We start from the raw sequence: 26,272 nt of genomic DNA on the forward strand, positions 1-26,272 counted from the left end.
TACAGGCTAGAAAGACCCAGGTTGGAGGTGGGCAGGCAGGTGCCAGGACTCTGCTGCTGCTTGTCTCTCTGTTTGCACAGGGAAAGTACCTGCAGCTGGCACTTCTCTTCATAGCAGTATGTGGAGAGCACCTGCAGAAGGTGCCCCTGCCAAATGCTGCCAAAGCCTCACATCTGCAGGACAGATCTGTAGCTCATGGTCCATACTGCCAACTCCTGTCCTGTAAGCTTATGTACCTAAAATGTAATCCTGGATTAATAAAATAAGTGGCAAAACTCCTTCTGACTTCACCATGGCAAAGGTATCACTTTTCTTATGTCTGTTTTAATCAAATGCTTTTCAATGACATGGGAATTTGCTGTATTAGAAGTGTGCATGTCTGGAATCACCAGTGAGATTTCAAATGCAGTATGATTAGTTTTATATGCTTCTACATTGTTCAGCTTTCTACTTACATGACGGTTTCAGTGCTTGTATAACTGGCGTAATAGATTCTAGATCCTAAAAAAAAACCTCTCTCAAAACAAACCCCTTGGTTTTCTTTACAACATTTCTGTTCACATTCCTCAGGGAAAGTTTAATATTTCCCTAATAATATGCCATTGTCTTAAAAAAATAGAGTTCCTTGAAAACTGCAAATGGCTGGATACACTCCAAGTGGCAGAGCACAAAGATACTAAAACTAATTGCACAGAAATTGATGTTTTAAAAATGTAAGGGAACTTAGCTTGTTGCAACCCTCTGGTGGTCAAAATTGTGAAGCTATCAAGTACCACAGGTCTTACTGTATATTATGAGAATGGGAAGTTTTCCCTTCCCTTTAACTTCAGTTTTGATTAGGCAGTAGTGTTTGACTGACATACAGCGTACCAGTCCATTAGTGCTCAACCTCTGGCCTGTGGGTCAGATCCAATCTGTGGAGCCATGTCATCTGGCCTGCAGGGCTCCTCACAGGCTTGGAAATATGGCAGCTGGGAGCAGTAGCACTTAATGCTGCCACTCCTCCACCATCCAATTTCCAAGCCCCATAAGCCAGACAACATAACTTCACACACTGGATTCGGTCTGTACCTCAGGCAACGGGCCTGATTTGGTGTGTGCATGGCTGAGGCATCAGGCCTGATTCAGTATGCCCAGGGCAGGGTGGTAAGCCTGATCTGGCACATGCAGGGCCAAAGCTGGAGCAGGGCCAGGGCAGCAGGCCCAATCTGGAATCTGGGACCGGGGCCACATGTAGCACCCATCAGATGACTCCATGCTGGATCAGGCCCACAGACAGATCCCGTGCATTATATCTGTCTTGTGGAGTGACCCCACACCACACATCTGGCCTGCAGCTCAGAAAGGTTGGGCACTAATGCATTAGTGCAAAAAGGCCCCATAGGATTAGGTCCCCATTGTGGTAGGCACTGTCCAAATCTGAGAGAGAGTCCCTGCTCTGAACAAAGATATTTTACAGTATTTTCCATTGAAAAATGAAGTTTATAAAGCAGCATCTTAACAGTAATGTTTTATTGTGAATGCGGGGAGACTAAAGGATATGATAAACCTTAATTTTAGCAAGGCTTTTGATACAGTCTCCCACAAGATTCTTTCAGGCAAGCTAAGGAAGTATGGGCTGAATGAATGGACTGTAGGGTGGATAGAAAATTGCCTGGAGCATCAGGCTCAGAGGGTAGTAATCAATGGCTCAATGTCTAGTTGGCAGCTGGTAACAAGTGGAGTGCCCTAGGTGTTGGGGCTGGTTTTGTTCAATATCTTTATCAACAACCTAGAAGATGGCATAGAGGGCACCCTCTGTAAGTTTGCAGATGACAGCAAGCTGGGGGGCGTAGTAGATATGCTGGAGGATACGGGTAGAATTCAGAGAGACCTAGACAAATTGGAGGATTGGGCCAAAAGAAATCTCATGAGGTTTAACAAGGACAAGTGCAAAGTCCTGCACTTAGGACGGAACAAGTCCATGTACCAATACAGGCTGGGGACTGTCTGGCTGGGCAGCAGCTCTGCAGAAAAGGAGGTGACAATGGACAATAAGCTGAATATGAGCCAACAGTGTGCCCTTGTTGCAAAGAAGGCTAATGGCATGTTGGGCTACATTCATTGGAGTGTTGCCAACAGATCAAGGGAAGTGATTCCTTCCCTCTGCTTGGCACTGGTGAGGCCTCATCGGGAGTACTGTGTCCAGTTTTGGGCCTCCCACTACAGAAAGGATGCTGACAAATTGGAGAGTCCAGTGGAGGGCAATGAAAATGGTAAGAGGCCTGGGGCACATAACTTATGAGGAGAAGCTGAGGGAACTGGGTATATTTTTTCTAGAGAAGAGAAGACAGGTGAGATTTAATAGCAACCTTCAACTACCTGAAGGGTGGTTCCAAAGAGGATGGCTCTAGACTATTCTCAGACTTGACAGATGACAGGCCAAGGAGCAATGGTCTCAAGTTGCAGCAAGGGCAGTTTAGGTTAGATATTAGGAAGAATTTTCTCACTAGGAGGGTAGTAAAATACTAGAACGGGTTACCCAGAGAGGTTGTGGACTCTCCATCCTTGGGTGTGTTTAAGACCTGGCTAGACAAAGCCTTAGCAGATATCCACAACATCCTAGTTGTGGACGGTTCTGCTTTGAGCAGGGGGTTGGACTAAATGATCTCCTGAAGTCCTTTCCAACCCCAATTTTCTATGATTTAACTTACTGCACCACAGGCAATTATTTTTGTGGTATTTTACTTAATACTCCCTTTTGAGGACAACAGTGCTTTCAAAGGAGAAAAAAACCAATGCTACTGAAAGTTTATGGCTGCCTGGATGAAAGCAATAATCACATGCAGTCAGGAAATTCATCACATCCCCATTTAACACACAAGAGGTTGATATAACTGACCCTGGGGCACTGAGAAAACTGTAGTGCAGAAGGATATACAGCAAAATTAGTACTAGAACTTCTCATGCTGCAGAGATATAAGAACCGTGTACAAGAACTACATCATAATTAATTTTTAAACTATTTTCTTTTTCCAGTTACCTTCTACCTGAGGGAGTCTGCTTCCAGCATGTATAAAAGTGTGTACGGTTTCCATACTCGAGTCACAAGCATTTGGTACATGGCAGTGTAAGCTTTAGATAGTAGTTTAAATATTGCAGAAGACTGCAGATGGTCTTTTGTGCACAAGGAAATTGCCTATCAATGAGGCAGTGGTTCATACATGCATTCATATAGGATAGAAAGCATGACGGCCAAGGGAATGTTTCTTTCCAAGTTATAAAAAAATGATAAACAACCTCCAGCAGAAGCTCCTGGCTAGAGCACACAGGAAAAGGTACTTGACATTTGAATTTTAACAGCAGGTCAGAAAGTAGAAAGCTCAGAAATGCAGACCATATGCTTCTTTATTCTAAGCAACAGCTTTTAATGCTATAGATCCTAAACATTTATTTAATATTTACTGCTAAGAAATACTTAGGATGCATATAAGCTTAGGAAGACAAGGCCCCATCTACATGACTAGAGATTTGCTAGGCAAGTTCCCTTTCTGCATGGAGCTAACTGTATCATACATGGTTTGCTAACTGCCCATATGGGAGAATGATACATTGCCTGTAGGAACATAAATGGGGAAACAAGACAATAACCTATTTTAAAAAACTTTATTTTTCACAATACATTTTTCACAATACATTTCATGCAGATCATATTTACATTTCTCTTTAAGGCAAACAAAAATTGGGTTCTTATTCCTGAGTTTCTTAGCACCATTAGAAGTAGCAAATAAACACCTAGGAAATTTTGTCTCCCCTTATAAACCAGCAGTTTTCTCCCACAAAATGTATCCTTTCCTCCACATTTGCATTTCTTTCAATAAGCTCTCTGTATGGCAATCCTTTCTGCTGCCCTCACACAGTTCTCAATTTTTAATCTTTCTGGGGAAATACCATTTGAAAAGTTAGCTCTCTCTTATTTTAGTAGTTCATCTTTCCCTCCAAATGTATGAAGCCATAATATTTGGAGGGCTAAAAATCCATTTTCCAGTCACTGCAGGATAGGGAATGAGTCCATAACTAATGAGTATTAGAGCCGATAAAAAACTGTCAAATTTCAAATTTTAATTAAGTGAAATAGGATAAAAAAATCCAGACTACATTTTCAAGTGGTCATCCCTAGTTTAATCCATTACGCTGCTATTTGGACTTTTCTAATTTTAAAAGTTTTGATGAAATTTTAGAAATTTCTTAAAAATGCAACAAATTTGAACAAAATTGCCTCATCCTCACTGCCTCTTTTCTCCACCCCAAGATGTTTCTTTAAAGTCTTGTCAAATGCATCACAAATATTTCTCAAAGGAGCTGATATTTAGAGATGTTGATATTATACAACTATGACAACCCTCATCAAAAGTTGATTAAGCTTTCCCATTTAAAATACTTATTAAGTGAAAAGTAAGTGAACTGAGCTATCTCTTGGTCCATTTTCAATTACTCTCTACAAGGATGAGATGTGTCCCTTCACAGATATTTCACTTAGCACTGATGCAAAACAGCAAATTGCCATAGCCAAATATTCTGTTTGTTAAAAGATGAGCTAAAAGGAGGAGAAAAACCCACAATAAAAAAACCCCACAGAGGTTCATCAATTTCAATTCCCCACATTTGGGAAACTATTAGAAACTTAGCAGTAATGAAAAGACAAGAAATGAACCCAGCTGCTAAAGGGGACTAACAAAATTTCTGACCAGTTATTCATAAGGAAGCTATACCCTGGTGGTACTGTACCTCTGTCATGGATTTTTCACAAGACAATGAGATGACTTCTTACAAAAAATCATTACCATATACCTAACAGGGTCGATATAAAATGGGAACAAAACAGCTTACTGCAAGGCACCAGAATGATTGTATTGTGTCATTTTTATTTTCATCTCTTTCTTCCGAATGTGAAGCACGAAGTTCTATTTTTAACATCAGCATACCTGTACCCCCAGCACACTGTACATGGGTATAACTGCATTAACAACCTGTGAGTCACAGGGCTTACAAAAGTTATAAATCCTCAGTTTTCCCCTTGGAAAAAAAACTTAGGCCACCTATTCTACTATACAGAGATAGGTTGCTATTCACTAGAGGAAGACCATATGATACTGTTTAAAACTGACTTATCTGGTCCCTGTAAAACAGCAACGCTGTTCAGAAGACACTATCTAGTTGGGGGTGTCCTATCCCACTACATGAGTTATTTCCACTACTCTGGAGAGTAGCAGGTTTTACCTGTCTGAAGTCTATGGATCCTGAGGGACTCTATTGAAAATTAGGACCAACTATACAGGGACTCTCCTGGATCTGTTGGTGCTAAGATGTCCCTGACTACATGTCTCTTGCTTTCAGGATTGCTCAGCCTCCCCTTCATTTGTTTAGGAAAAGAGAAGCACTTGTCCATTTACGTTCCAGCTATAGTGCACAATATTGCAATGCACAGAGATACTTAAGACAATTCTGAAAAAGTTTGCTTGGCAGCATAGGCAGTTTAGCCACAGTAGTGAGGTGCTCCGCAGACCTGCTTCTCATCAAGGTGACTTAGCCCAGGCAGAGTTACAGTACCCAAGCAAAGTCATGTAAGTATCTCTGTATGACCCTGTACATGGCACATGAAGACAGGTCTTTAGTCTCAGCTTGTTCAAGGTAAGCAGTACTCTTAACTATGATGCTTTGTAAACTCAACTTTCAAAACCAAATGTGAAAGTACTTCATGAATTATGAGTAACATTTAAATAGAAGCAAGTTCCCAGATAGTTTTGAATGCTACTCCTAAAGGCACAAGGTTCCTAGACACAGTAAAAGACACCAATGTTCTTTACAATACAGAAAAAACAGATTACATCCAGTTTATTTATAAAAGGTTTATACAACTGAGTTATCACAAACATTTACAACCTTCCTGCTGCTTTTGAATTTTGAAGAGGTCGACACACACGTTTACACGGCTGTTTCCTTTGATTCTGATAGCTGGGGTGGCTTGAAATTTAGTATCTCTCTATATGTAATTCCTGAAAAACAGTATTAAAAGAGAGAATTGCTAGGATGTCCCTAGAATGGGCTGCACAGATGCTTATGTGGGACAAACCCCCAAATGGCTGGGAGTATGTCCATATGAGGATGACAGACCTCCTCAGACAGGAAGGAAAGCAGAAGTTCAAAACTATGTAAATGCTAATAATGTTCCAGGTCGATGTTGCAGAACAGTAGCATTATTTTTAGGAAGACCTGCTGTACAGAGTGAAACTGAATATCAGGTTGTTTTTTAGGACCCTAAGTATGGGTACCTTACCTCTGGGAACTAATTAATTAAACTGGAGAACCAAAATTTAGACTCTAATCTCAGTTGAAAGTGTTGTCTCGTACTGACAGGCAATGTGACCATCTTAGGGCTGTGGTCGGTTGTTGGTCTTAAAGAGTAAGGTACTAGGAGGACAGGCCATGGAAAGGTAAGGTGCAGAGAGTTTAGTCATAGATAGGCAGACAAAAAGGAGTAGGCTATTGGGCAAAAAGGGTGTTAAATCATCATTTTTCTAAGGACTAGACAATTGGGGGAAGATGGCCTCAGATTTCTGAAACTGGAGCACAGTAGGCAGGAGAGGTATTGATATATATGTTTTGTTACAAGTAGTTAACCTAACAAATGTTCAAAGCTGTTGTGGATGGACATTAGTTCTTTCCTTTACTTGGGATTTGCCTTTATCATTTCACCACAGCCAGGAAATTTAGTTACAAACAGCTTTTTTGTTCCACCTAGCTTAGAATGACTGTAACAGCAGTTATTATAGCATCTCAGGATTTCCTCTTTTGACCAATACTACAAAGTATGAAAAAACAAAACAAAAGCATGCCCCTCTAAAATAGGCTGGTGTACATGATGGGATGAGGCACTTCCTTTTAAAATTGTTTTTAAGTCGGAGGCTGAATTAAATTTCAACATTTTTAGGAGATTTTTGTTTTAGGCATTCCAAAGGTGGGACTGGTCATTTTAGGAAACTTGGGAAGTCTTTGTCTAGTTTGAGCATAACCAAAGGATGCATGAAGTGTGGGAGAAGAGAGAAGAAAACTAACAAATCCAGGAGCAGAAGAGAGAGACAAGTGAGAAAGGAAAAACCAGTAACTTTCCTAAAGTTAAACATGAAAAGTATGATAATCATCCTAATTTTTCCTTTGGCACACAGGCCTATAAACAAAAGCATTCATTAATCAGCCTCTTGCTGCTTTATGAAGGCATGGCTGCTACATCCAAGGGCAAACCATAATTCATTAGGATTAGGGATGGCATTCTTCTATTCCATCAGCCTTAAGCAATAGTGTGCTACCTAAGAATTCAGAAAAGGGTCTTGTCTATACAGTCTATGCACTGTTCTTGTGGAAGATCAAGAGAGCAAAGTATGCTGTGTTTTTCTTTCTTCTATTTTCAACACTTGCCAAGGCTAAATAACCATGACCTGCATAAAGCTGCCATAGCCAAACAGCAAGCTAAAAACACCTCACGTAACTTGCACAGATCTGTAACTCAAATTTGTTTCTAGCCTTGAGAAGGCCCATCAGGACAGGAGGGTATTGACAACCCTGCTCACATTTGTTTTAGAACAGGTAGATTCAGTGGCAACGTGTAAGGGGTGCACGTGCACTCCCTGAGAGCAGTGGTGCACCCCGAGACAGGCTGCACTCCCCACTTAGGTGACATCCGCGTGGGATTGCGGGAGTGACAGGTGGGGGGACCGGCTTCCGGAAGTGGCTGTGGTGCTCCCACTCCCCAACTGGCTGGGGAGTGGGAGCGGCACAGCCACTTCCGGAAGCCGGTGAGTGAGATCAACCATGGGGTGACTCCCTCCCGGTCAGTGAGACTGGCTGTGTTGTGGGGGGGGGAACACGACGACTCCCCCTGTCACTGACGGGGCACGTGCCCCCCCTGAGTAACATGGCACCAGTCGGCCCTGGGTAGATTTGTAACCATCAAGGATTATCCCTGACAGTGTATGAGCCTTGAAAATGGATAAAGAGAAGACCCAGACCAACAATAAATTGGCTCCCACTCCACTTTTCTTCTCCAGTGAAAAAGGAAATTTCCATTTAAATCTAGTCTACACAATGACCACAACTAGGGGTGCAACAACAGAGATTTTGGGGCTGAAACCGATAGCCGATTTTTAAGGAATAAAACGGCCGATATTGATCTGATTTTCAATACAGCTACGTGCATCTGATAAGTCCATTGTGCTGGAAGGGAAGGGCGAGGGAAGGGGTGTGTGTGTGGCAGGGTAGATCAAAGTCCCCGTGGAGAGGGAGGGAGTAGGGCTGGGGCTGCGTCAGGGCTTGGGGCAGGCGCTTTTTAGCCAGGACGGGGTGGCAGCAGAACGGAGCCATGGATCATCTAGGGGTCTGGGGGGACTCCCCTTGCTGCATGCACCCTGGGAGGGCATAGGGGTGTGTGTGTCCCTGGATCTGCATGGGATATGGACTGCAGCTGCAGGCTGGGGCTGCGCAGGTCTCTGTGTGGCGGCAGGGGGGTGGTGGTAAGGGAGCTGGGCCAGGCTCCGCTCGGGGCAGGCAGCAGCGGCACTGGGAAGGGGCTATGAGGGGGCTGCAGCCACCCCAAAATTTGCCATAGGCCCCCCATAACCCCCCCCCTCCCAGTGCTGCTGCCACCCGCCCTGAGCACAGCCCCAGCCCAACCCTGTCCCCCCACCCCACATGCCAGGAACAGCCTGGCACCACCCCAGCCCTGGCCCACAGCAGCAGTCCCTCTGCCCTGTGCAGATGCAGGGGCACATCTTCCACCCCTGCCCTCCTGGGGTGTGTGCAGTGGCGGGAGCCGCCCTGCCCCATGCCCCTTGGATGAGCCGCAGCTCTGTCCCGTGCCTGCTCCACCCCGCCCCAGCTGGGCAGCCCCTGCTCCAGCCCCACTCCCTCCCTCACTGCAGGAGCCTTAATCTGCCCCTCCCTCCCACCACGCCCCTTCTTTCTACCACAACAGATTTACCAGCTGCACACAGCTGTCAGCTGTGCTTCTCACTGCCTACGTGCTGTGCTGTGGCTGCACGCATGCATGGGCCATTTATTGGCCAAATTATCGGCCACGTCAGGCCAATTTCTGATACAGTTAATTTTCTTTATATCGATGCGGATCCCATATTGTACTGATTTATCAGTACACCTCTAATCACAACAGTGTTTCACAGATTGCCTCTTACATCTAATTATTTTTTCGTGTTTCAGACACCACCAGCAAGTGAGAAGGCTTGATAAAAATCCAGAATGTTCCATTAAAAACGTCCCCCCCCAAAACCAAACAAAAAAAATAAAATAAAGCAAAACAATACAATCAACAAAGAAAAGAAAGTCATCACCAGAGGCTACTCTGGAGTTTCCAGCCACAACACAGAGAAGGATTTATAATGCGCATACATACTGACCCACGTGCTACCTATATTTAGTGGAGATACTAGGATGGAGCAACTATGGCAGCTGCCATGGGTGCCAGCTTGGAGGGGGAGGAGCAGAAAAAACAGCTATGCAATTGTACCAATGGTGTAGTAGCAACCAGAAGTTGCTGCTACCCCTAGCTGCACCAACACAGCTACGTTGTTATGCCTCTGCTTATACTCTCAAGAAGGATCCTTTTCCAGTCACATAAAGTAGGCAGCACTGCTTCCAAAAAGCAATTTTTTATTTCCATTCATGTCACCTAAAGCTTATGTCTCTGTGGGTCAGAAAAGCAAGATTAGAACCTAAGCTAGCCTTGCTGGGACCAAAAAGGGTTGAAGATTATACGTGAAAACCTATGAAGGGGGAATTTGGTGTGGAATGGAGATGATAGCAGAAAAAGAAAAGGAAGAGAGAAAAGCAGAGACTAGAGGGGAGGACCCCAGGAGAGGTGAAACCAGTAGAGCAGTGGTTCTCAAACTCTCTTTTTTTGCGGACCACTTGAAAATTGCTGAGGGTCTCCGTGGACCACAAACTTTTTTTTGTTCTACAAATCAAAGCACACAACTCATATTTTAATATCAGCAGTCTTACCTTACAAGTACAGATATTCCTGATTGTTCTGTAACCTTTCTGTGGACCACCTGAATGGAGCTCGTGGATCAGTGGTGGTCAGCGGGCCACAGTTTGAGAACCTCTGCAATAGAGGATTCCCCTTCAGGGAGAAAAACAGTGACTTTGTAGATGGCAAAAAGGAAGAGCTGGTTAGAGGGTGACAGGAAGAGAGGGTACTAGCTCAATTTTAATGTTTCTAGATCCAAATGATGCCTACCTTCTATTCTATTTGCTTTGATCAAAGCAAACTCCACACCTATGGAGGATTAACTGTGTTTTTATTTCCCTTTTTGTTAATTCCTTTTACCATCGCTGCAATGAACTTACGCTTCCACTCATCCAGTGGCAGGTCCATATTGTCAAATGTGTCATCGTATTTCTCTGCCTCATTTTCCTCTTCAAGATCATGAATTGGTTCAAAATAAGGGTGTATTAAAGCTTCTGCTGCTGTTATCCTCTTCTCTGCATCTAATACCAGCATCTTCTCCAAAAGGTTTACAGCTGTTCAACACAAGCCAAACACTACCTTCAAATAATGCTGCTGAATCTATCTTGGATTAACAAAGCTGTTGTGGTGCTTTTGGGTTTTTGTTTTTTTTAAATTAAATGATTACAAAGACAAGCTATTTGGGCTTCAATTAGGAGATTTGTTATTTTAAGGACAAAATAAAGGTAAAGTAGTATTTTGCAGCTACCAAGTTATTAGATCACTGTAATACTGTATTTACTTGATTCTAAGACAAGCCCCCACAACATAAGAGAAAAAGTCCCTTGTCTTGGAATCGAGTATGAAGGCAGTGCACGGGCAGGCAGCTGCTGTTTCTCAGGCCCCAGCCCCTCCCCCTAACCAGGGTTGAGGCCATAGCTGCAGCTGCTGTTTGTCTGTCCCCTCCCCTGCCACTTCTGTGCCCTGCCATCTCCCCTCACCCATTCAACCTCTCCTTTCCGCCCTTTACCCTTGGGCTCTGAATCAGCAAACTCTATGCACACTGCAGCCCGGGCACCGAGCACAGCCCCAGCTCGGCCCTATAGCAGTGGTGCAGAGCCTGCAGGGCTGCTATGGGGGCTGGTCTGGGGCCATGTTCCATGCCCCACACTAGAACAGGATGGAGGCTGCCAGTGCAAAGCAGAGGCTAGGGAGAGGGGCCAAAGCAGAGGCTGGGGAGAGGCCAGGCAGGTGGTAGAGGTAGCAGGGGCAGGCACAAGCAGGAGGCAAGGTGCCTCCCCACACCACCTGCCTCCCTACAGCCTGCCCCTCTGTAATGGTGGGAGGGATGAATTAAAGATGTCCCTCCAATAATTAGAATCTTTATATAGAAAATTATAACAAGTTAAAACTTTTTCTACGTATAGAATCTAATTACTAGGGGACTGTCATAAATTCAGGGTCATCTTAGATTCAAGTAAATATGGTATTCCATTAAAAAAAAAAAGTCTTAATTATGGGTAAGATCTCACAGTAATCTGTGTGTTTTACCAGATCTCAGTTTTTTACACCTTTCAAAACATGAGTGAAATCACCCATGTGGAACTGCAGCACTGATTGTCTGAGATGCGTATCCTGGATCTGATCCAAAAGCAAAAGCAAAATCAATGATTTTTTAAAAACATTTCCTTCAATTGGTTTTGGATCAAGTGCTGTACCAGTTTACTGAAATAGTACATTATTTTGAACAGCATATAACTGTCAACTCAAAAATAGCTTTGTTTGGAATACTTGTACATTTCTCAGTGAGAACTATTTCCACAACAAGGTTCAGTCTTCACATTTCTGTTGATTAGCCCTTTCTGTTGTGGAGGTGATCAGAAAAGGCTTTAAGAATGATATTTTAGTATAACAGAAAATTAAGTTTTTTTATTTTTTTAGTTTCCTGATCATCACAAAGGGTTTGATTCAGCAAAACATGCACACCTGGCATGGATTTGGGTCTCTAGCACAAACTACTTTTGCTCAATTTTCCTAAAAAAGGCAAAGACCAGCCTTGTTAGCTCAGTCTTAAGGTGAAAGTTATAAGCAACAGAGAGGAAAGGGTTGGAATAAAATAAGTAGCATCATATAGTCTTACTTCTAACAGTTGATATCCTTTCTTTTCTAATACAACAACAGTAGCTGTACACATTCACAAGCATTCTTACCCAAAGGATTTGTGTACTTCAGGATGGATGCAAAGTCTTTTTTCTGCACTTTTGGGAGGCTTTTGATATAGTTTTTTGCCTTAAAAGAAAATGAATTTCAGTTAGAACATTTCTTACCTCATAGGTATAAAAAGGAAGAAAAGTCTGAAAAGTGAAGGCAAAAGTTTTAAAGATACAGAAAGACTATCAGTTTTCTAAATACATTATTCTAAGCATATAATTAATGCACTCAGTGTATTCTTCATAAAAAGTAGTAATAAATTCAATTAGAGCTGCTTATATGCTACACGTAAGAAATATTAAAAAGTTTGGGCTATGTATTTTCAAGTGTCAACCTTTAGGCAGTACCAGGGGATTTTCAGAGATGTTAAATACTTCCCGCTCCCACTGACATCAGCAGAAATTCTAGGACAGGCTGCTTCAGCACAGGAAATTAAGATTAGTAGACATAGGTGAAAGTGTTGATTATTATCCTACTGTATAATTTACATAATTTCAATGTTTAATAATGGAATTTAACTAAATAAACCAAGGCAATAACATTTAAAAACATCTTTAATACTTTTACAATGTGATTCAGGGAACAGTCTTCCTTTAATTATTTCTGTATCTGCAACTACAGCAATCTGACAGAGTACAATACTTACATCTTGACTTTGTAGCTTCTGAACAAAGTCTTGAGTTGGTGTGCCTGTTATCTTCATTATTTCTGTAAGTTGATCCAGATCTGAATATGAACAGTAAGGAATCAAGAAACAAAAGCCCAATAAAAATTATGCAATTTCCTTGCATTTGGAAATCAGGGTGGAACCCACAATATAAAGATGAAACAAGGAATTTACAATTTGCTGAGATATTCTATGTTCTCTTGTATTATCTTATTTTATGGGCCATATTAAGTCTCTGCCTGTAATTTCTCAATAATGGAGTGATGCAGTTATAGTTTAAATAAATGGAAGGCTTCTCAACAGATCATAACATTTCTGAACAAAAAGAAACCTTGAAAAGACCTTGAAAAGTGTGGACACAGAAACTGATGCGCACACCTGTACGTTGGTCTCTGTGTACACATGCCAGCTTATCAACAAAAATCAAAGGCCTGCTCCAACTTAAAACCCCATTGAGCAAACGGAGTACATTCATTTCTGTAATCAATGGCATTCAAAGGAGTGAGGTGCCATCACTTCCAGACATGTCTGGCTTGTTAAGCTAAATGACCAGGCAACCACATACACCTGGGCTGCCTAGTGGTAGCCCTCTGCAATTTGTCCAGCACAAGAGCCAAATTCTTGGCTCTGAACTTGTAAGAAGACATTAACTTTGCCACCAAACCAAATCTCTCTATTGAAGTAGCCCAAATGACAAAGGCTAAAATATCAAGTAATTTGCCCAAGACCCCAAGACCCTTTAAGAGAGAGAAAATTTAGACTATTAATGAACTGACTAATGCTTTAAATCTATGTCTTTTTTTTAAAACTAACTCACTGAGACACACAGACACCTAACATGACCTTCAAATTTTACTAGTGGGAACTTAACACAAAAGGATACGATCATTTCCTTTGAACAGTGGCCTCCCTGTTATCATCTCGGCCATTATGCAGCCCACTGACCAGATGTCAACTGAAATAAAAAAAAAAAAAAATTATACACACACACATAAATACATATACATACACACACATACACACAAACGCACACATTTTTCTTTTATATATATTTTATATGCATTGTATTATATATGTAATAAAATGCATATAATATATATAATACAATGCATATAAAATATAAAATTATTTTTATATTAATCAACAACACAAAATTGCTAAATGATATATTTAAATCCCCCCTACACAACTAAAATTCAGTTTCATTTTATTACATTGTTTAAAAAATATATTCTTGTGGTGAATTCTTCATGCCAAAAGTATTTATTTATTAAAAGTAAGGGGGAATATACACTGCTATTCACAATTACTGCATGAAAGAACATCTGTCTTTAGAGAGAGAGGGTTAATTCCTTGATTACAAACAGATGCAAGTATGAGACAATTCTTTTATGCTTTCAGAAATATTCTACAGCTGTCTCCACATTACTTTAGTTATCTGTCCTTGCTTAATGGTGTAGTTTCCCCTTCCAGTTAGGATAATGACAGAAAGATTTCTGAGGCCATATCTGCACAGTAAATTTATCATGCCTAACAAGGAAAAGCTGAGTTGTTTTGGGAGGGTTGCCCCTAACTCTGAAGCAGTTCAGCCAGGTCTATGTGGCACTTTGAGTGGGTTTATTAGTACCGTTAAGCAGGGATCCTGTTTTACATTTCCCACAGAAAAACAGAGAAAAACACAGATTTCCCATTTTTATCAGAGAAAACATGGATTTCTCCTTTTAGAAGAGAAACCCACGGATTTCCCCTTTTTGCAAAGAGCTCTGCAGCCTGGCTGAGTTCCAGCCTACGAGAGCTGTTTGCCCGGGAGCAAGCAGGCTGCAAACACCCTCCCGGTTGGACTGCCCAGCCAGCTGCAAACCCTGGGTTGCAAATGCTGTGCTCCCTGACCTGCTGCCCTCCCCCAGACTCTCCAGAGTGCAGCATGTGCGACTTGCACAGCAGGCCACAATGGGGCCATGCATGAAAGCTGCCTGCTGCTGCAAGCTTCATGCTGCCCTGGCCACACTGTGCACGGGGGCAGCTCACACCCATCCTGCCCCCACCCTCCACACAGATCTGGGGGGCACGGGTCCCTCCTGTTCTCCAGGAGTGCTTGCTGCCACTGGGAACTGGCCCCGCCCAAGCCTGCAGCAGGCAGCAGCAGGGGTGGGGGGAGCCGGCTCGTGCTCCTGCTGTAGCAGCCACTGCCTTCTGTTGGCGGCAGGGGGCTGCGCACTTGGTCCCCTGGCCCAATAGCCCTGGCAGCTGGGGGCCCCCTCCTGCAGGACTGGGGGGCAAGGGGCACAAGCAGGGCTGGAGGGCTGTGGGGGGAGTGAGGGACACCAGCAGGGCTGTGGGGTGCATTTAACTTCCACCTCGGATTTTGGGATTTTTATTAGAGAATTTGCAATTTTTTATCACAGAATTTGTGATTTTTTTTTTATCACAGAAAACCAGGATCCCTGCTGTTGAGTGAGTCACAGATACAGTTACACTGTTTCCAGGTTAAAAGGCAGTTTAAGAGGCAGCCTGGGCAAAACAATTCAGAATACTTGATGGTAGTGATGTCAGACATAGTAAGTTTATTGTGCTCCCATGGCCCAAAGGTGTGGACTGTACAATGGGAGAACTGGCTACTGCATGCACACAACTTTGGATTGCCTTTTTTCCTGCCTACAGTGCAGCTTAATTTTTTTGAGAAGTAAAGTAGAATCATCTGAAATTGTAAAATAAGGAATCTATTTTAATTGCATTATTGGTTGCATTTTCACATATTTTTAATACTAATTTGTCACTTAAGGAACAAAAGACATTGCTAAATACAAAAAAAGTATTCTTTATTCAATGGGTGCCTGGTGCTAAGGTCTTCTAAGAGATGTTGATTCTAGTACATGCACACATACACTACCTGTCTGAGTATAATGCATCCAATTAAGTATGACTTCTGGGGCTCTGTACCACCTGGTAACTACATAGCCTGTCATTTCACTGTCAGTATGCCTTGCCAGTCCAAAATCCAAAATCTGCAAGGGAAGCACAAAATAAAAGTACTACGCAAACAAATTACTTATCCATTTCATATGGAACTCTCAAGTGTTCTTTTCTGCATTTTAAACCAAATTTTTTGGACACACATTCATTCTAACTCTCCTTTGAATAAGGAATGAGACTGACTTTATTTATTCAATTAAAAAATGAGATATTTCCCCCCATTTAATATGGGGGAAAAGCTTAGACTCAAGTATGAGGCACTGGGGCAGGCAGCTGCTGTGGCTCCAGCTTTGGCTCTGACCCCAACATAGGGTTAGGGCTGGACCCATAGCTGCTGCTTGCCCCCACCACCTCTACACCCCCCACTGCTCCTCCAAAGCAGCTTGCTGCCCTGTCTCCCCCAACAGTGTTTCTTTCCCACTCCTCCTCTTCCCCCAGCACAACCCCCTTTACCTTTTCCCAGGTGCCACATGAAGCATGGGCCTAGCCCAGCTCTGTGGTGCCAGCTCCTTGCAGCTGCAATGGGGCTAGGTTGGGGCTATGTTCCAGGCTGCAGTGAGGATGGAGCATGCTGGCACTGGAGCAAAGGTAAGAGGTAGACGAAGGGGCAGAGACTTTGGGATGGGGGAAGATAGGAGGAAGGGGGAGCAGGTACTTGAGGCTGTGGGGGGCATAAGCAGCACAGGGGGAGGGAACAGGGAAGAGGGGCAGGCACAAAGGAGGGCTAAGTAAGGTGGAGGCAGGCCACAGAGGGTAAGTTGCCTGCCTGCCTCCTACCACCTGCCCCCCTACTGCCTGTCCCCCCACAGCTCTCTCCACCACTTGCCCCCTTACTGCCTCATGCACCACCCTTCAACTGTCTGCTTCATTACTGCCCCCCACTGCCTGTCTTACCTTGTCCCCCCTTCTTCCCCACTGTCTGTCCCCATTTGCCTGCCCCATTACTGCGCCCCATCATCACCTGTCCCACTACCATCTACAGGGGGGTGAATTTTAGATGATCATCCAATAATTGGATACTATACATTGAGGATTATAACACATGTGTAAATTTCCCGTGTATAAAATCTAATCATTGGGGATCATCTTAAATTTAGGGTCATCTTATATTCAGGTAAATATAGCAGTTAGGTGTTTTAGCCTGAAAACAGGTAGAAGGTAGCGCAGAGGTGCATCTACTGTGCACGGAGTTAATCTATAAGGTGCACTTCTACCCTGTTTTCTGTTTAACCAAAGAATGACAATGACACCCTTCCAAGACTGCATAGCAACAAGCTGTCTTGGGTACTTAGATAGTCTTCCTTAGGTACTACAGAATCTGATTCTCCCACAGTTTTAAATGTGTGTGTTCAAACATCACACCTGTGAGACAAGGAAATACTATTACAGCTATTTAATAAGCAGGAAACAGGTGAACAGAGGAACTTGAGCAAGGTCACATATGAAGTTGGTGGCTGAGGAAGGGACTGGTCTCAGATCTCTGGTGGCTAAGGATACTCCTTAGCCAGCTTTCTTCTCCTCATCTTCATCCTCTGAAGGGCCTTTTGAGTAGCTCAAGCAGAGAAGAGAACACACCCAGAATTTTTTAAATTAGACTTATTTAAAAACTAGTCTCAGATATTTATCTCTCCACTGACAGCTTTAAAATAAAACATGAAAATCTGTGTCAACTTGTACAAAATGGTCCAATACAGGAGCCTAGAAGCAGGAACCTTCTAAAGGTGAAGGTGGTTAAAATTAAAGATCAGTTCTTAAAATAAGTCAGTGGCCACACCTACCTGAGATGCTGACTGTGCAGTTGTTACTGTGCAGTCATTTAGTATTTGTTTAAACAAATACTGTATAAACAAGTACTAAATTACAGGAGTTACTGCGCAGTAGCATTGCTGAATGGCTTTTAGATGATGGTGACTGCACAGTAGTCACATCATGCTTCCTGCTACACAATGCTACTCTGCAGTAGTAACAAGCTGGCCAGTAAGCAGTTTCACAGCAGTGAGAAAATACTAACTAGAAATATAAGGAGGAAGAGCCCTAAATTTCATAACCATTCACTGATTAGTTGAGAGAAATTGAAAGAATGGCTTATGGCTAGGACAAAAATAAAGAAAAACAATATATGATCTCCCATAGATGCTAAAGTATGTAGATTTACTCAAATAAATACTAATTCCCATGTTCACCAGGTTTTATATATACCCCAGGGACAGAGATTTATGCTAGAAATACAGAGAGAACAATGCGCAAGTACACTGGATTTTTAACACTCACTGTTTTTAACAGTCAACCATCTAAAAGTACTTTGCCATTAAAAAAAAAGTTTCATTCCCCTGACAGTAATAAAACAGGAATATTACATTATATTGCTATTCATGGAATCAGACTGTAAAGTGTAAATATGACTTTAACATTACTGCCTCATTTAAACAAATTTCCACAGTTTATATCAGCTAATGAGGCAACTGCATTTAAAACAGAAATGGAATATAATTTCTACCCTGCTCAGAGGACTGTTATCACTCAAACTCTGAACACAGAAGAACTAAGCACAAATGGAATAAAAATATTCTTTTATGGGATAGGAAGATGCATTTTAAAACGTAGCTTTCAAACAAATACAGAGTAATCTCCCATGTCTTGTTAATATTTCAAAATAAATGAAAAGCAATATTTCTGGGTTTTTTTCTTGCAGTGTGACGGCCAACTTTGTACCACTGATGATAGAGTGCTTCTACCGCTTTATTCAGTAATAAGTAATAATTTACTACATTTAAGATTTGCAACATCATTCAGGTTTAGACACAGTTGCAGTACAATTCCATTCTTTTTTTTTTATAAAGGTGTAAAGAAAATTACTGAGAATTTTTGCGTGTTTTTCAGAAATTTTAGGACTAGGTTTATTTGTTAGGACTAAATGCTAATTTATTCTCAAGAATCATAACTATACTGTTTGAAATCACCATATCTGAAGTTGCATAATGATATTCATACAAAGCCATCATTCTAATACGCTCTTGATTTTCCACTTTTAGTCTAGGATTTGCCTTGCCAGAAACTAATTTTGGGCCAAATTTTAGCAAAATCCCTTTAATCACATGAGGTTCTACTTGAGGCTGGGGGGGCGGGGAACCCTTTAATTTACAAAGGAAACCCTTTAAATTACAAAGTTCACTTGCTTTTGTTGTTGAAATGGATTACCATTTCAACAACAAAAGCAAGAGAACTTTGTAACTTCAAAGTAAGCTTATAAATAGACCACCTTGCAAGTCTGCATTCAGTTAACCTTAGGAAACAAGTTGCTAATAAAATAGTCTTATGAATATTTGAAAATGCATGAGCAAGCATATGCTGTAGAAATTTACAATAAGCATTTAGGTGGAGATTTAAAGATGGATAAGACACACTATTAAGTTGGCAGCCAAACTGTAAACCCATTAGTTATGGAAAAAGAAGACAAAGTTGTACTGATAAATACAGTCAAGCTTATTAGTCCTAAGTCAATGAGCAGTGTACCCTTGCAAGCCCTACAAAATGATTAGTGCCAAAGAAAGGTGGAAGAAGCTGTCAGTTTTTTAACCTACATGTGCAGGTTATGGTTTTAGGACCTTACTCTAGTCACTTGAGGCTCTGTGGAGGTGGAATCTCTCTGATAATGTTTACATGCAAAATGGACACTCTTAAAACTGTGCATTAAAACTAAAGTTAGCAGCATTGCAAAAGTTAAATCTTTGGATTTATAAAAATGTATATGTATGCACATATACTTACACCAATGCCAAGATATCACCTCTACCATGATCTTGCATCAGCAATAGACCCTAAATTTCTAAAATTTGTCATGGCACGCTTATGTGTAAGTTGCTTTATTGAACAAAACTTTATTTGCTTTTTCATAACGAACTCGCCACAGCAATTAAATGCATATTGCTGTGACAGGTTTATTTTAGATAATTATTTCTAACTATAAATATTATACTAACAGGTTGATGGACTGGAAGATTTCCCAGGCAGATAAACAGAATAATAAAATCAAAATGTGTCAGATTCGGTATTTCAGTTTAATGATCTAGACTGAAACTTGCAGATGGTAACGCCTCCTTGTACAAACAGTTCAGGTGGTATCTGCTGAAGACAGCAAGACACAGGGCATGGGTACCTGGAAATAGTATAGCAAAAGAAACAGCTGGTAACTATTTCCATATATAAAGCTCCTAGAAGATTTTAAACACCTGTTTCTTATGATCAAACAATAAAATAAAAAACCAGAAGCTATCCAATTAAAGGCTAGATGTTATTCTGCAAAACCAACCATAACTATCCTCCTTCTAGGAAACATACCACTGTCTAAATGCATTTAATGTTTATATTAGTTCAATAGAATCAATATTATGAAAAGAACCAATTTCAAAGAAGCAAAAAATGTAAAAATTTAGATCCGGATTCTGATATTCTTGGCCATGTACTGCTGGACATAAGAAAAGTGCCTGTATACAGCACTGGACAATAATGACATGACTTTATTTATTTATTTATTTAACGAAAGTCAGTTTCTTCACTGAATGACTGTCTGATAAAATAATGAAGCATTTATCACACACTGCACATACAAAGGCTATTCGGATTTATAAAAATGTATATGTATGCACATATACTTACACCAATCCATTCAGCAAACAAGTGTAAAAGTTACCAGTTCCATCTCTACCCCGTCAAAAGGGGTCAACTGCAATTTTTATACCCATCTTTACCACCCCCCCTATCAGGCAGCATCCACCTCAGCAATCACTTCCAGTTATGCTGGGAATAATTTAACCTGTGAATATCTTCATTTATCTAACAGTTATGTGAATTCATTGACAACAGTTCCCAACTTTGCAATGTGGGTGAATTTCCTCATTCTCTTTACCTTTATTGGATAAAAAATATTTGATAGTCATTCTCCATTGCTAATATGATACATTGCCATTTGTCATGCTTAGTTTTACAATCCCTTTGGAAATTAATTGACCCATCAGCTGTTTTCACATACCAGTGACCTCTCTGAGCTATGCAAGTACATCTGATGAGGTGAATGGGCCCTAACATTCAGGGTTTTGTTTCTTTAAGAGGTGTTCCATTGTTTCAATAGGGATTGAAGTCAAACATACAGGATAATTCAATGCCATGATCTCTTTTGATATATCAGTTTTGGAAGAATACTGTACCACATTTGTGCTTCCACTTTTTGTTGTAATTACATAGCAAGGCCTCATGTCTCTCAAAAGGTTGAAATGTCCACCTCAGTGAAGTCAAGGGAGTTTTATCATTCATTTTGATACTACCATTGTTTCAGTCACATTGCCTCATGCAGTTTACTTGCAACAGATCAGATTATTCAGTCAATTTATATTTCCTACCTTCAGTTCACAGTCTTCATTTACTGCCAGGTTTCCAGGTTTCAGATCCTATTAAGATAATCAGGCTTGAGATAGATTTTTGTAACAAATGGAAAAAATACATCACAAGAGTAAAAACACTTGCCTTAAGGAGAGGAAATGTTTTAGTACATAAGAAGTGATATACAGGGTCAGTGATATACAAATGGTCCATCTATTCCAGTATTCTGTCTCCAGTGGTGGCAGAGGTGGATGCTATTGAGGGACAGCATTGAACCAGATATCTCTAGGGTGACCTATCCCCTCTACTGAATACCCTCCTGGTATACCCCATGTGATGAAGCACCAGCAGGGTGCTTGCCACTTAAGGGCTGTTGCAGGCTCCAAGTGAGCCTGCTTTGTGAGCAGCAGGAAAAAACCTCCCCCCAGGAACCAATTTTAGGGGGGAAGGTGGGTGGCAGAACATCTTCGGTGTCCACCACTTTAAGGAAAAAAAGCAGGCAGCAGGCAGGTGCAGGCTGGCCCTGATGAGGTGGTCATTTTAAGATCCTGGCTCTCAGGGTTGGGGCAGCAGTTTGCTGCCAGCAGCCGAGGGAGCAACACCACCCAGCTACTCATCTTGGAAGCAAGGGCAGGAGCTATTGGGGATGGCAGGAGGCTCCTGGTCCTGGGCATGACCTGAAACTGCACCCTGCTGGGGAAGGGTGGCCTGACAGGACTGTTTGTAGTGAAGCAGTCCCCAAAAAATACCAGGCCAATTACCTCCCTGGTGAAAGGCAGGTAGGGACACCTTAACCCCAGCCCTCACTAACCGGTGGGTTTATAAAACCGGAGAGGAGTGGGGCCAGGCATGCCCATGTGAGGCACCTGAGTCCATAGGGGTGTGAAACCCCAGAGGGTGTAGTGGAGCCAAGCATACCCATGAGTGGCACCTGAGCCCATAAGGCTGCAAGACACTGGAGAAAAGTAGTGGGGCCAAGCATGCCCATTCAAGGGGCACCTGAGCCTGTTGGGGTGAAAAGCCCTGGAGCTCCAGGAAGGAGTGAGAGTTCAATTGAGGCCCTGGCCAAGTGGTGAGTATGTTGAGGCCCTGGAAGGAAGGGGCAGAGGCCCTGGAAGGAAGGGGCAGAGGCCCAGGTAAGCTTTTAGGTGCCTGAGGCCACAAGTGGGCCTGAGGCCATGAGAGGGGGCAGAGAGAGAGCCGTGAGTGAAAGGGGTGAGTCATCAGGCCCAAAATTGTGAACTAGCGGGTGGTGTTACTCAGTGAGGGGCCATGGGAGGAGTCAGCCCAGTGTTCTGTTAATTGCCAAACCACCATTCAGATGAGGGTCACGGGGGAGGCCCAAAAGGCTGTGCCAAGGCTGGCCGAGGTGCAGAGTCAAGCCTGATGGCCCTCCGGGGTGGCTCAAGGGAGCACAGCAGGGTGAATGTGGCCCAGTAAGGGGGTATGAGTGGAAGAGGCCTGGTGAGAGCAGGCGGAGTGCTAGATGCCCCAGTGAGAGGGGGGTGGTATGTGTGAGACCCTGTATAGGACAGTATGAGAGAGGCCTAACACTGAGCTGAGTTGGGCCTGGCCTCAAGCCAGAACATAGCACAACTCACAGGAACATCTGCAAGACATGGGACACTAAAGGGGCAGGTAGGATTTGTGGGTTTACTGTCCTTAGACATTAGGGTGCTCGAAGGGCAGCCTCCCACCTAATTAACATATTTAATTTACAACAAGGTGTGGCAGACAAGTAAGGCGGGCAGCTTGCCCAAAGACAGACAGGCGGGCCAGTACTGTGACTGGGCCTGGGAGTTTGTTTCTATCACACCCCATTATAGGATTAGAGGTGCTAAGGGAAACATCTCTAATCATCCTGCTCAACAGCCGGTTTATCATCCATGAATTTATCTAGTCCCTTTTTCAACCTGGCTATGTTACGTTCTTATGTAAGACAGTCTTGAACAAAAGTTCCATTCAAGTCATAATAAAGACAACTAGCCTAATCTAATTAAGAAAGCTAGTTTGGATATTAATTTGGATTATTTACACCCAGAAGGGGAAATCAGATAAGGAAAATTATTTGACTCTGGTTGAGTTTAACTGCTATTACGCCATACATATATTCCTAACAAATCTTTAATTAAAAATGTCCATTGACATATATCAAGATATACTTAGAGATTATTTGTCCACACATGCCTGGGGTGCTTTTGAGTGTTAAAAAGGGTTAGAAAGACTTTAGGATCAGACCTACTTTACCTGAAACATACTTTACCTAAAACTTCTCTTCTCAAAAAAATTGTGGCAAAGGGGAATTTTCATGTCAAGACTAATTTATTGGAATAGAACCTATTAAATAAAAAGGTCAACAATAAAAGGCAGATCTTGATATACATCAATATTGCCCTCTACTGATTCATTGACATCACAGAGTTTGAGACTATTTTTAAGTAAGGGTAGATGGCAAATGGCTATGAAAAGTTAAGATTCTTAAATGTTATTACAGAAAGTCAATGATCTTTCAGTGATCTTAGACTAGGAAGAAAAAAATCATTTTTTCTAAATCTTTTGTATATTTAGGTGAGTCACACTGGAGAACTATCCCCACCCCCAGAAGTTTTCAATGTTCATTCAATTACATCACAGAAATGGATGACAAAGAAATGGGGAATGTGGGTGTGGCAGGAAAGTAGGGGCCACTCCTGCCCTGAGCCACCTGCCTCACTGTGCCCAACCAAAAACCATGCTTCAGGTGTCTCCCCTAGGGTGCCTACATCTGGCAACCTCCTTCCTGAAGCACACCCGCAAGCCTGGGTTAACCACTGTCACCACCCAGGAGCTGGTCTTTGTTAGGGCTCTGTGCCGCACAGGGTACACAGACCCTGTAGTCTGTGGGGGTGCTTTGCCCCTAGCAGGATATATCTGGGTACTTCATATAGCCTGAAGCATTAACAGTAGCCTCCCTTAGTCAGCTGAGCAAGGGAGCTAAAAGGCTTATCTAATCCCTCTCAAGCAGGTACAGCATGGCTTGGTATAACGGATAGCTTTACTGATTGGAGAGGGTAGGCATGGGGAGGAGTACAGGTCAGAGAAGTATCAAAAGAAAAACCCCGAGCAAACAGAAGCTGATTGGTAGCCTTTTGATACACTTCTAGATCACTTCATCCCAAGTTACTAGCTAAAATTCAGATTTACATCCAGAGTCTGACCAAGCTCTTTCTCTGGAGGCTGCATGGCTTGTTTGCCATGTTCAAAACATGTCTCCCCTCTCTAAGCTAGAGGGACCCTTATAAATAACCTTTCTGATCTCATCACCTGGACCCAACTAGGATCAGGTATTTTCTGAGCACCACTGATGCTGACCAGTCAGTTCAAACTATGTCAGCCCCCACCTTGATGAGTGATGACTACCCTAGGACTGCACCTCCAGGTAAATGGTGGGAAAGGTCACACAAAGGAAGGGTGAGCTCCGAGCTCCCTGTGAAATTTACAAACCCATCACCTAGGAGGCCAGGTGAACTGACCAGGCAGAGTGAGAATCCCAGGGCCCTGGGCTGTCTCCAAGCAGAGGTGGGACAGCCAAAAAGGGGATTTCTTCACAGCAGGCTATTAAGAATCAAAGGCTGCTTACAGACATGGAAAAACCCCCCCAACTAATGGCACTTTACTTTAAAATCTGCGTGGTCCCACGCTGAGCCCAGACCATGCCCAGAAGAGGCATTGTGTTGGCTGGACCTGGCTCACCCCAACGTCTGTATAGATCAGGTGTTTTAGTGGGGCTTTTTGGCGCTTCTATCTAATAGCTGATTCAACTGGGATAAAAGTGTCAAAAAGCCCCGCTGAAGTGCCCAATCTATACAGACACTGCAGAGATGGGTGGAACTAACTCACTGCTGCTTCCAGTAAAGTGCATTTTTCTTTTTCCCCCCCCCATGTCTGTTCACAGCCAAATAGTCTTTGGAGGGACAGCTGAAAAATCTCTGAAACAGAGCTGAAAAAGTCTCTTTTCTAAGCTCCATCTTGCTGACTCTGATTCTGAGTGACTGTAAAGTTTAGACCATGACCACAGCAGCTGTGGAGGCAAAAATACAGTTATTGAAGTGTTGTATTATATTGGGTTTCTGTTGAATAGGTATTTCCATTGGCCAAATTAGAACAACTGGAACAAAGAATACTTTGTGATGTTTTTGGTATTGTGTTGGAACCCCCACCCCGCAAAGGAGTATCCTCCTGTTATGCTACTTAAGCCAGCCTCTGTCATGAAATAAGGACAAGTGTAGGTAATCAAAAATATTTTTAGGACTCCCACATTGATTCAGGTGAGCTTTTGAGTGGGAACTGTGAGAGCACAAAAGAAATCAAAATGGCCAATTTTATTTTCCCCAGAAAAATTGACAGTGTGGAAAAAATATAAAATAATTTCCAAATGGAAAACATTGACCTTGAAGTTTGAAACTTAGTATTTTTGCTTATTTGCTAAGCTTTCTGGTGGAAAAAAATTATCATTATATTTTTGTTATGGATATGGGAGAATTAATATGACCTTTTTGTTTACTCTAAATCACTATTTTTTCCTTTAAAAAGATTTTAGTTGAATATTTTCAAACATCTCTATTCACTAGCTGTTTTAAAATGTTTGCTGAGGAAACCATATACATTCCAAACACTGAAGCAAAATTAAACAACTTGGAAATGGTCACACACGCACATGAACAGCAGCTATGGTATACAAATTAAAATAATCATTTTCATAGGTTTTGCTTACCCTGTGAATTATGCCTGATGAATGGATGTACTGTGGAAATAAATAAATAAAAAAAGACTGTTAACTGACATGTATTGGCTCTTCAGTAAATTGCTACTTAATTTACACTAACAAAGTAACCTTGTGGGCTGCTAAAGTAACTTGAAACTAATACAGGTTCCTTGACTGTGAAGATGATTTCCCTAGTTATAGTTTATGCCTTTTAGAAATAGTCTATAAACCTGCATTGCTGTGTTAAAAAATATAAGCAAAAATTACTAGCTACTAAGTAGAAAGGTGAAGAGAGACCAATCAG

At 42.1% G+C, this 26,272-nt stretch overlaps 1 protein-coding gene across 3 annotated transcripts in view; it reads right to left on the reverse strand.

Annotated features, from left to right (window-relative positions):
• Positions 1–3,630: 3,630 nt before the first annotated feature.
• MAPK12 (mitogen-activated protein kinase 12) overlaps positions 3,631–26,272 on the reverse strand; it is a 57,192-nt gene continuing 34,550 nt past the window's right edge. For 2 of the 3 annotated variants that reach the window (XM_014601039.3, XM_006266208.4), the window contains 8 exons: positions 25,978–26,007; positions 21,245–21,292; positions 15,766–15,880; positions 13,759–13,830; positions 12,855–12,934; positions 12,208–12,286; positions 10,399–10,572; positions 3,631–6,035 (listed from right to left, as the gene is read on the reverse strand). In XM_014601039.3, coding sequence (XP_014456525.3) covers positions 5,965–6,035; positions 10,399–10,572; positions 12,208–12,286; positions 12,855–12,934; positions 13,759–13,830; positions 15,766–15,880; positions 21,245–21,292; positions 25,978–26,007 — 669 coding nt within the window. In that variant the 3' untranslated portion in view covers positions 3,631–5,964. The remainder of the gene's footprint in view (positions 6,036–10,398; positions 10,573–12,207; positions 12,287–12,854; positions 12,935–13,758; positions 13,831–15,765; positions 15,881–21,244; positions 21,293–25,977; positions 26,008–26,272) is intronic. The other variant, XM_059725911.1, reaches the window with a different exon arrangement.

This window comes from Alligator mississippiensis, chromosome 4 (genome assembly GCF_030867095.1).
Source record: "Alligator mississippiensis isolate rAllMis1 chromosome 4, rAllMis1, whole genome shotgun sequence".
Classification (NCBI taxonomy): Eukaryota; Metazoa; Chordata; order Crocodylia; family Alligatoridae; genus Alligator; species Alligator mississippiensis.